Raw genomic sequence first — 12,246 nt, 5'->3', positions numbered from 1 at the left:
TACAACATAAAATAAATGCAGAGATTAAACACATTTGCAGAAATATACTGGAATACAACTTAAGCCACATACTTTGTTGGTCAAGGATGCATTAACTTCATTTTTAATTAGCCTCAGAAGCAGATTACAAAGAAAGATATTATTTCAAACATGAAAGGCAGCAGAGAATGGACTATTGTGTCTGCTTAGAGAATTATTGGCTAAAAAGGACAGCCAAAAATTTTATATCTTCACAAGAACAAACTACTGTGGGACTCAAATGTAAAAGAGAAAGGTAAAATTTCTGTGGTAAAATACAAATCTTTTTCAGCAGGAGTCACAAAAAATAAACCTTCTTAGTTTTCCTACACAGTAAAAAATTTTCACCAACACACTGGAAAAGTAATACTACAGCAATTCCAAACAGATTTACAAAAGGAACTACTAAAATCTGGAAGTTTGAAATTACTAATGTAACTGATACATTGGTAAGATGGCTCAGGAACACAAACAATCACACTAAGTTGTATTTCCCAGCAGAAGGAAATACAACTTGGTCATTGTAATAGTTAGGATCTATGAACAATATCCTCAAAACTCAATATTTACGGATCCAAAGCAACAAGTCAACATGGGAATTTGAAAATAAAAATTTGTGAATTGGTTCATCATTAACCCTTTAACGCCGATTGGATGTATTAAACGTTGAGAAAAATTGTCTGTCGGGTGCCGATTGGACGTATGGTACGTCTACGAAAAAAAGTTTTTAATTGGCAGACAAATAGTTATAGGCCTACTAAGCGAAAACTTTTGAATCACACGCCTTGGGGGATGCTAGGAGCTCACTTCAAGGCGTTGTTTTGTTTACAATCATTACCCAGGCACACAAGCACGAATTTCTTTCTTCTCGCACTAAAAAGCATCAGCGACACATCTCAGAAATTATTTCGTCACTTTGACATCATTTTTGCACCATTTTATATTAGCCGTTACATGGAGTATTATATATGAAAATGTGAGCAATTTCATGTAGAATACAACAAAAAACAACTCATGGTTGTAGCTTTTATCAGTTTTGAAATATTTTCACATAAATAACTATAAGAGCCGAAATTTCAACCTTTGGTCAACTGACTCTACCGAAATGGTCGAAAAATGCAATTGTAAGCTAAAACACTTATATTTTAGTAATATTCAATCATTTACCTTCATTTTGCAACAAATTGGAAGTCTCTAGCACACTATTTCGATTTATGGTGAATTTAAGAAAAAAACTTTTCCTTACGTGAGCAATTTCATGTAGAATACAACAAAAAATAACCCATGGTTGTAGCTTTTATCAGTTTTGAAATATTTTCATATATATAACGATAAATAGAAAAAATTCGTCCCTTGGTCAACTTTAATTCGACCGAAATGGTCGAAAACTGCAATTGTAAGCTACAATATTTACAGTCTAGTAATATTCAATCAATTACCTTCATTTTGCAACAAACGGGAAGTCTCTAGCACAATATTTCAATTTATGGTGAATTTTTGAGAACAGCCTTTTCTTTACGTCCGCGAGTTACGAATTCATGCATCATTTTGTGTGTTGCCTTGATCGTTTTACAATGTATTATATACCGAAATGATCGCAATTTAGTGTACAATACAACGAAAAAAAATTAACTCGTTAGCTTTAACCGTTTTGCTCACAGCGCGGTTTGTATACAATTTTATATGATTTTTTTTTTTGCACTATCATATATCCCAATATCTATACATGATAATGATATTTTTTTTCATTTCTGATGTTTGCATACTAAACTTCAGGCAATGACAAAAAAAGGAGCCAAAAATGAACTCTTAATCTTGAAAACTAAGCGTGCTGTGATTTTTTGAAGAAAACATTTTTTCCGCTTCGGCGCTCACTCACGAACGCCGCCGGCATACGGGAGACGATTTTTCAAATACCGCTTCAGCGTTTAAGGGTTAATCTATTATGATGCATGAAAGGTGTGAAGAGGAGAAGTAAAATGATGGAAAGATAGAGGAGGAAGGTACAGAAAAAGTGAATACTCAAGGGATACGGCAATTTCCTTTTTAGTTTACTATAGTGAGATTACTTATCACTTATCAGATTATAAATACAGGATATATTTTCATACAGTAAATAGTGAACATTTGCTTCACTCACCAAACAATAGGAAAAAGCTCATAAAGAAAGTACTGAAATCAAATGAAAAATTTAGTACTCACAAACAAGTATCCAAGGTTAAATGCAACATTAAAACACAAGTACTTCAGGTCAAACAGAAAATTATAAACAATTTACAATTTCTTACCTCTATAGTTATGCTGCCAGTACTCTTAATATGTGTTAAAGCAAGATTAATGATGGTTTGGGCTGTAGTGTAAGAATCAGTTTCTCCATCACTGGACTCTCGTAACGCTATCAGAGACCGTTTTAGTTCTTCAGTATTCTGCAAAATAAAAAATAAAAAATGATACCCTACTAAATTTTTCATTGTATTTTAACCCTTAAATTAATGAGAAACTATATACAGTATTAAATATGATCACCACATCCTATATACATAACTCCCCCTGCTACAATTGACATTCTTAACCATCCACTTTTCATATTAATAAACCCTCCAGCTTTCCTCTTGAGCTCAATATAATTTCAGAAAGGGCAATATTCATGCTGTAGTAGAATGGCAGGCCTTGCAGAGGATTGAACATTTTTGTTATTTTGGTAACACACTAGACTGTGAGGCAGGTATTAATGATACAAATACAGCAGCCTGAATAAGAGACTGCTAGACTAGAACTAAGAAAAAATGTCCCATTAGTAAAAAGTGCATACTTATGATGCAGAAACATGATATTGTTAAGATACAATAAAGTTTTGTACATACTTACCTGGCAGATATATACTTAGCTATAGACTCCGTCGTCCCCGACAGAAATTCGAATTTCGCGGCACACTCTGCAGGTAGGTCAGGTGATCTACCGCCCCTGCCGCTGGGTGGCAGGAATAGGAACGATTTACCGTTCTAGAACCAGATTTTCTCTTCCACCTGTCTCCTGAGGGGAGGTTTGGGTGGGCCATCAATCGTATATATCTGCCAGGTAAGTATGTACAAAACTTTATGTACTCTTAACAATATCATTTTTGTACATGGAACTTACCCCAGCAGATATATACTTAGCTTGATTGACACCCTTGGTGGTGGGAAAGAGACAACTATTTACTGAATAGACAGGTAAACAACATACGTTGTAGGTAATAAATAAATAAAACCTTGGTTCCTACTTGATCAGGCGGAAGACTCCATGGCTAATGCCTAGGAATCTGCTTCGCCTCAAGAGCCTCAGCGAGGATGTGACCTATGGCTAAGAGTTCTTGTGGGTCTGTCGATGGGGTCTTATCCATTTACTCGACAGAGCCTCTTACATGACAATATGCCTATGCCTAGTGGCATAATTAAGGAGCACAACACCGATCCCGATCACCTGATCCTAACACGAATGTTAGTGCTTAAGTTGAAAAGAGTTATCTACAAACTCCTTTCAAACAACCCAAAGAAAAAACATGACGTTAAATAAAATTTAACTCACTAGTTAAGGATCAGTATCTGCTCCCTATCCCAGCAATGTATCCGCAGACACGTATCAACCAAGAGAGAAGGATCCCTCGAAGGTTATCTTGACATCCTTCGGATAATGGGAAGTCAACATAGAGTTGCATCTCCCGTATGTGACAGCTAATATGTCCTTATGACATATTGTTAGGGAAAGAACAAGAATTCGGAAAAGCTCGCACTTCATGCGCTTTTAATTCTCAGCTGTTTGAAGGAATCACTACAATGCACTTATCAAGTGCTTAGGAGATCACAATGTCTCAAAGAAGGCCAGGGCGTTCTTTGATATAGATCTCTTCTGGGTGAAGCCTAGAGCCTGGAGGCCTTAGCGCTTCGTGTCCTAGGCATGGCGCCTAGTTGGCCTTGTCTTAGGACGCTTCCTCTGCGCCTGGCCGGAGCCTTGCGCCTGAATGGCGCCTAGAGCCTGGCTGGAGCCTCGCGCCTGGCTGGCGCCTCGCTGGTGCCTGATTGGCTCCTCCTTCCTGGCTAGCGCCTCGCGCCTGGCTGGAGCCTTGCGTCTGGCTGGTGCCTTGCGCCTGGAAGGCACCTGGAGCCTTGCGTCTGGCTGGTGCCTTGCGCCTGGAAGGCACCTGGAGCCTGGCAGAAGACTTCATTGATTACTGTCTATGAGTCTGCATGCCTCAAGAGTTTCAGCGAGGTAGGGACCTATGACTGACAAAACCCTTCTGGATCATGTCAATGGGGGCTAGCCCGCTTACACGACAGAGCCTTCTCGGATCGTGCCAATGGGGGCTGACCCACTTACATGGCAGAGCCTTACCTGTATCATATCAATGGGGACTTAGCCCTCTTACATGACAGAGCTTTAGGTTTCTCTTTACTGGAAGGAGCCTTGCGCCTGGATGGATCCTCAATCCTGACTGGAGCCTAGCCTTGAAGGAGCCTAGCCCTTGGAAATGGCACCTGGATGGCGCCTGGCCTGGCTTCTAAAGCCTGGCTGGCTCCTAGAGCCCCTGGCTGGCCCTCCTAGAGCCTGGCTGGCGCCTCGCGCCTGGCTTGGCTCCTCCACACTTGCTGGAGCTTCGAGCTTGGAAGAGTCTCCAGGCTGTCTGGCGATGTCCACATCGGACACTCTTTATATCTGTCCGATTTGTTCGCCTCTGGCGCATTTGCGCCAGGTTGGAGGCCCGCTCCTTCTCAGTATCCGACCATCGACAGAGTTCCTTGGAACTGTCCGCCTCTGGAGTTTTTTTTCGCCTGTATTGGCATTTGGCGCTTGGCTGGCGCTACATTGTCCGAGAGTCCTGAACAACCACATAGTTTATCAGGAGACTGGAGAAGGGTGGAAGAAATTCTTCCCCTTTGAGCTTTTGGCCCCTGGCAAGGGGAGGGTGATTTTAGTCAGCTACACCCAGTAGACGACAGGATATCTAACAATACGAGAGAGAAGAGTCTTCCTCCGAGGAGGATCCTTCATGAACACTTCTTTTGCTAACGAGATCTCTTCTTACATGTTGATGAGGTTCCTCGTTGCAGAATCTTCCCTATCCTTGCCCGAAGGAAGGGAAGGAGTCTGGAAGTCGAAGGAGACTCTGAGCTGAAATTGGGCGGAACCCTGATTTCTAGCTCTTATTGTATCCTTCTGAATACCTTCTGGAAGCATTTTGAGCCCTCATCGCACCCCGAAGACTCTGTAGGCAAACGTTTAAACCATCTCTTCTTCTGTAGATGAAAATGTAAGTACCTGCCTGGGCAACGAAATTCTTCTATCTGAAAGCGTTGCGTCAGAATAGAGGGATTTAGTTCTTTTGCCCAGACATACTATGCTCGGCAAGAAACCCATTTGCCGAGGTCTCCATTGAATCTGATGCGAGAGCCAATGGCACAAAAAAATTCACTTTTGTCTTCTTGGTCGTTTAGGGCTAAGAGAAGCAAAGAATTCCTTCATCAAACTTTCCTCGAAAGGAAGTTTGATGAGGAGCAGTTCCATTTTGTCTTAACACGGAATCTGTGGCCACAAAAAGATCCCATTCGAAGTATATGATATCCTACTCTTGTCGTATTGCGGTATCGTATAAGATCCCGAAGATCTTAATCCTCTGTTATCTCTAATTCCCCTTGTAGAGACAGAGTATAGCCTTTTACTGCGTTCTTTGATATCAGATATATACATAGGTGATTCTTCCCTCTGAAAGTGAAGAAAAAACCTCGCTATGTGGTTCACAGAGGTATCGGAAGAGGACAGTTTCCTCATTCCATCTAGCACGATCTGCAGCAATTCTATGTCTTAGCCATGACTATTGTCATTTACCTTGAAAAAAACTCTCATTCATGTCCACTTTCTGGTCAGTCTGCACGCGGACAGACTCAGAGTGGAGAGGTTTATAGGTCTATTTATAATAGATTCTGATCAGAATATCCAGATACTCCTTGGAAAAGCCTTACGAAACATGCTGTGAGAAGAACGTGACTTCTGTGAATCCACCTCTCTAAGGCCAAAATGAGGAATACATCCTCTCTTCCTTGACGACCCATTTATCTTAATATCTGTTAAGAATTTATAACTAGTGTGAAAAAAGACTAAAGTTTATTCCCCACTCTTTAAATTTAAATATGTCTTATATTGCTACCTCTCTTGGTTCGAGGAAAAAGAAGCGGTCTAAAGGAAGCCTGTTCGTCTTCTACCTTACAAAGAGATCTATGAAGAAGACTTTCCGCAGGTTCTCACAACTCTTTTCAATAAATGTTAGACATACGTTAAGTTATTATATTCGATCGAGAAGGTTCTCACGGACATGCAAAATCTTGCATCGAACCTCTTAAGGATCGTTACGTTCCGTGTCTGTTCCCAAATAGGTTCTCTTTTGTTAACAGCGAACAGGGGGCGAAAAAGATTCTCGATGCTCTTTGCGATATGAGAGAGTCGTGGAATTGGCCTAAGTGATTAAAAATAAATCATTTCATCATTCCTTGTAAGCGACCCCTTTTCGATTAAATGGGTAACGAAATCAGGAACGAATCTTGCCGTTACCGAGCCTGCTGTCCGAGAGGCTACTGGACTCTTAGGTTAATAACTCGCTAAACGAGAAAATATCTTGGATGGTGCTTCTGGCGCAATTTGCGCCAGGCTGGCGCTTCCTTCTAGTTCTTTTTAGGTTATGTGCCATAACATCTATGCCTTTATGGTACCCGACATCCTTCACATGTTAATTCCGTTCTTAGTGGGAAAAAACTTTTATATACGTAGTATAGTCCATTCAGGGAAACAACTTCTGCCACTAAGAGGATGTTTCCCATCCGACTCACCCAACTTCTCTTGAGCAATATCCGATTCTAAAAAGGTTGTGTGCGTTTCGAAAGGATGAGAGAATTATATATATCGCGCTCTGCCGTATTAGAATCCTTTATAATACTAACATATTGTGGTAAACAGCATTAATCTGAGGAAAACCTTTGTAAGGATACTAGGAATTCTGTAGTTAACCTCGGTATGTGCATAAGACTTGACCATACCGTAGTCTTAAAGTGAATTCTCTACTACATTCATCTTCTCACTAAGCATGTACCTAAATAAGCCATGGCTTTCGTAAAAAAAAACGCTAATAAGCCATGCTTTCGTAGCATTTGGAGAGCATATACATAGAGTTCCGCTGCGTTAGAATCCTTTAAAAATGTTACCTACGGTAAACAGCATTGAAATGTTGTAATATCTTTCTTATTGAAAGCTTCTTAGCAAAGGCAGACAATATTTTATTTATGTTTGCTTAACTATCCCCTCAATCCGAGGCTAAAACCACGATTGTAGGGGAGAGACACTGTTAGTCATTCCATCCCGCAGGAGAGAGACATGTTACCGACCACTCATGACCGACACCTACATGATACTGCGTTGGTGTCTAAGCAGTAAGCGAAAGCAGTCTCGTTAGCCGACTGGCCTTACTCTTTCAGAGTTGCCAGCTACTCCATTTAATAAAGGAATCTTATAAAATTATTATCGAACTTCAGGAAGTTCTTATAATGCATATCTAAGCGAAATGACAATTTATCCAAAATTGCATTTTTCCTAACTATACAAACCTGAGGTCCTTTTACAATAGGAAGGTACTAGCGGCCACTGGATAGGTCGTAAGCTTTCGAACAAGGGGTTTCGGTAGTTAACTGCTTGTCCGACAGGCGCGTCGCAGCGCGACTGGGAGGTAAACAAATCACTTTTGCTTTTGGCCCAAGCAAAGCACTGCAGAGTGAGGGGTGGCATGAGGTGGGACTATGTGTAAAAGGACCTCAGGTTTGTATAGTTAGGAAAAATGCAATTTTGGACAAATTGTCATTTGTTCCGACACGGCATACAAACCTTCGGTCCTTTTACAATAGGAAGACTCACTTCTTGGTGGGAGAAGGAATCTGAGTCTTTTGTGAACAGACTGGTGTTCGCCCAACCTTGGAATGCCTCCCTGGTCGTAAGAGCGAGGGAGGGATCCAAGCCTCTGTCCGATTGATCGGGGTGTGCACCACAGGATCAATGGTCAGAACCTCTGGACCAAGTACTAAGAGAGAGGCAAGCGTATCTCTTCGTACCAGCAAACAAGAACAAGTTCCTATTTGCAAGAGGCAACATAAAGTTATGGTTTGTCTCTTGTTGGCATCCACTTCCCCCCCTTGTAGGAGGAAGTGGTGGATATTCACTCCCATCCCTAGGTGAAAGGGATAGGATGGGGGCTCTGCGAGTAGCTCACGGCATCTCGTCCTTATCCAGCAAGGTGATGACCGTATCCCTCTACCCACAGGTAGAGGGGGAGAAAAGATAGGAAGAGAAGCCAGTCACTCTCTCATTCACTTATCCTATTCTTACAGTCACACCAGGACTCGATGCTGTTCAGCCTGCTAGGGTCTGGGTTAGCTTCACAACGTGTTTGAGCAGCCACCACGGGATCCCAAGGAAAACGATCCAAGGACCTGTGGGCAATATCCAAAAGGTAGAAGGAGGTGCCAGTGGTCTGGTTGTACCAGACCCCTGCCTTCAGTACCTGCGCCACGGAGAAGTTCTTGTGTAACCTCGAGGGAGTGTACTTCTAGGTCATCTTGGTGCTGACGAAGAGTCTTCAACACTCAGCCTGGGATGTCGAGTTTCTTCAGAAAGCGCGGTCGCGCTTTCACAGGACAAAGCAGCATCTCCTTCGCATCGAAGGCGGTGAAGTCCATTAGGGGGGGAGGGGATTGTGAAGGACTCTAACCGATCGTCAGGAACCGAAGGGTTCAGAGTCTTCGCTACGAATTCGGTACGAAATCGAGCGTCACGAATCCCCATCCCCTGGATGCTTTGACTTCGCAGGAAAAGTCATGCAATTACCTCAGAGGAAAAGAAGGGAATGGTCGTATGACCTATCCCTCTTCTCGACTTCGGTGATGTCCTGTACCCATACTGTCTATCCGTCTGCAGCGAAGTTGTTCTTCTCGGTAGTGGATAGGACACCGACACTCAATGGTGGGTGTCGATGGTATGGGTACTGTGACAAGCCGTTAGGACGAAGAAAAGACTGTTATGGAACAACCGAACTAAGTCCACAGCGAAGTTCGTAACAGACTTGGGCGCTCTGACAGCTGCCGACTGACTGCGTTCGGTAGGAGGCAAGTTGTCTAAGCACCCGAGCAAGTCACGTGACCTTCGCCTTAAAAGGGTTATGCCAAGAGACTAAACAAATAATTTGTTCGTCACCGATGCCAGAAGGCAAGGTGATGACTCTCTTAAGGCATGTGCCCAACAGGCGAAAGTCAATTGCCTTCTAGAGACCGAGGTCCTTGATGGCAAGACATCTCATAGTATAGTTGATTCTCGGGTAAGGAGAAACAACACTATGTGACGTTGAAGACGAAGGTGTACAGAAAATGCAACCTACGTCTTCACAGCTGAACCGAGGAGAAGGATTCTCAAGATTCTGAAACCTGTGCTACAAAGACTGAGAACGCTAACCGCTATTGATTGCTGTCCGGTGAGGATCGTAGTTGCAATAAAAGCGGAGCGCTTCCAGTAATGAAGACAGGGAACTACTGCCTGAAGAACTGCTTCTCATGGGCTGAACATTTGGAAGTAGAGCTGTCAGGTCGGAGTAGGCGATGTCTTCTGACATATCTGTTAATTCGGGGCGAGCAATGAAATTGCACACCTACGAATACGAGATATTTTGAAGACAAACTCAGATGTCTGCAAAAATCATTCGCATTATCGCAGTGCGATGCAGCGGTTGACTAGTACAGACTTCTGTTACCGTGCGGTAAAACAGAAAAGATGAAAGAGTCCAAGAGATATCTCTGTTGAAAATTCTCGCAATGTCGAAGGCGATGAAATCGAGCGTCACAGCAGTAGATGGTCCTTCATTATTGCGAGAATCCCCGTTAATCAGAGACCTACAAGTCCATGATTGTTGGGCAGAGATACGGTTCGGTAGTCAATCCAACCAGGGAGAGAGAGACGTAACCCACCGTGCATCTCCGAGACCTAGCTGATACTGAGCCGCTATCAGGCAGTTCAATACGCAGTAGCTCTCGGTGACTCGTCATCCTGAGTTGCCAGGTAATCCATTATTCCACGAAGGAATGCGTTCGGCTAGAACCATCGAGCATAAAGAATACGCTCGAGCAATTATATTTAACCGAAACGGATTTCGGTAAATACAAAAGCTGATTTGGTGTTGTTCATGACAATACAAGTATCTAAAAATCGAAACTGATAACTGCTGGAGGTTGCAGGCAACCCCGAGTTGCAGTTCAATTAAGATACAATTCGTCTCGGTCACAAACCGTAGAGTTAACTACGGTATGCGCCTACCCCACGGACAATTCAACTGTTAAAGAATCATGTCGCGAGGGTAATATACGTAGTATATTTGTAGGTTCTGTACCACGACCTCCATCCTAAATTCTTTTCCCCTCGAGGAAAGAGAATAAGGATTGGAGATCGACCGCCTTCGTTCTCTAGTCAAGAGAGTGAAGGAGAAGTCTTTCCCAAAGGAAAGCTTCAATGGTGAACAGAATACCGAAGACGATAGTTTCAAGCCAAACTGGCAAGTTCCCGTCCGTTCTTCTCTATTCCAGGTTAAGCGCCATACTGTGAGATACTCTTCTTTCAGCAGCGGGTCTTCTTCCAAATGCTAGAAATTACCGGAATTCGAGCATAAGCGAGGTTCCCGATTATCGTGTAACAATTATCATGGGGATTCTCGCTCACTTTGGACCGTGGTCTCGCCTAAGTGTTTGGAGATCATAAAAAACTCGAACACTCTGAGTGCGCTAGAAATTCCGTAGAATTCTAAGCACTCTGCGAAACCCCCCACCGAATTCGTCAGACGATATCGGCTGGTGGTCCTCTCGATTCCCGTAGAAATCGAGAAAGGGGCAGGATCCCTCCTCAATGACCGGGGCTTACGTCAGGTAGGACCCGAAGGTCCCCCCGGTAGCGCAGCCCCTAACGTGGGATCTTACAGAGAAATCTCTGTAGGATCCCTCCCCTTTCCCTCGTAGCCGTAAGGAGAGAGGAATGGGGGAGGAATTGGATACTGGCTCGCCTTCCCAGCGGATCTAGCAGTTGGAGAAGAAAAGGAGCAGCCATCGCCTTACGGCGATGGCCTCTCAGAGCCTGGGAAAACGTATCGTCAGGAGAAAACGTTTTCCCGAGGAGGGTTACGAACTCATACTGTAGGTACGTGTCTGCCGCCACTGTGAACGTCGTCTGGGTGGGGCTGATCGACACCTGACAGGAGAGAGCCGATACCGCTCCGACTCATTCCAGTCCTCGTCGAGGTCGAAACCACCTCAGGAGGACCGAAGGGGGGGTATTTAAATACGGTGTCCGAAGACACGTATAAACGCCTCTGTCGCAGTAGAGGAGGTGAAGTAGCTTGTTCGACCGTCCAGAACTGAGAGAGCCTTCTTGTCCGGAGACGAGAGACTACCTGGTTCAACACAGTCGGCAAGCTCCGATCGCGGCAGACCCACCGTCGATTTGGGTTCCCTCTGGGCGGGCCCCCAAAACGACTCGAGCCGAGACGTGGCTCTGCTGGTGGGAGCGGCGATCCTTCCCCGAGGTCATTGTGCTGACGAATCAGCGCCGTAACCTCGGCAAAGTTCCTCTGGATCTCGGAAGTCACAGCATCTTGCAGAGTGGGACCGTTAAGCCCTCCCTTCGAACAAGAGCATATTCCGAGAACCTTCCTCCTAAGAAGGGGGAACAGCGACAGCCCTCTCGGTCTTCCCCATCCACTTGGCGCATACGTCCTGGCCGGACACCAAGAACCGTGCCTGGCACGTAGGGCGCTGTGGTGGGATCATGAGGGCGCACACCCCTCACGATCACTCCTCAATACCTCGCTCCTCCCGGTGTAACCCGAGGAGGTTGAAGGTATGGGAGAGGCAGACCTGACGCTCCCTCTTTGCTCGCTGGCAGAACCAGCAGGCTTTGAGGGCTGCAGGCGATCGTCAACAACGCGGTGGCGATCGAGCTGCAGGCCTGGTCGAACCGTCTCGCTGTGGAGAACGGCTGGGGACTGAGCACAGCGGCCCCGATCTCGAGTGTCAGAAGAGCTGGTGCTGGTTGCCGTACGGTCGCTTTCTGTGAGAGCGACGGTCAGGCGACCTGCAGGCTCCACTGTCACAGTGAGACCGGTGCTTTGTCCTCACGGCACGT

At 44.4% G+C, this 12,246-nt stretch overlaps 1 protein-coding gene across 1 annotated transcript in view; it reads right to left on the bottom strand.

The window, feature by feature from the left end:
* The window catches only part of LOC135213550 (uncharacterized), a 65,044-nt gene that overhangs the window by 33,808 nt on the left and 18,990 nt on the right, over window positions 1–12,246 (bottom strand). Inside the window, exon 7 of the mRNA XM_064247512.1 lies at window positions 2,307–2,444. Within this exon, the coding sequence (XP_064103582.1) occupies window positions 2,307–2,444 (138 nt within the window). The remainder of the gene's footprint in view (window positions 1–2,306; window positions 2,445–12,246) is intronic.

The sequence above is a fragment of the Macrobrachium nipponense genome, chromosome 43 (genome assembly GCF_015104395.2).
Source record: "Macrobrachium nipponense isolate FS-2020 chromosome 43, ASM1510439v2, whole genome shotgun sequence".
NCBI lineage: Eukaryota > Metazoa > Arthropoda > Malacostraca > Decapoda > Palaemonidae > Macrobrachium > Macrobrachium nipponense.
Note: the sequence above shows the minus strand (reverse complement) of the source record. Positions and strands in the feature narration are given on the sequence as shown.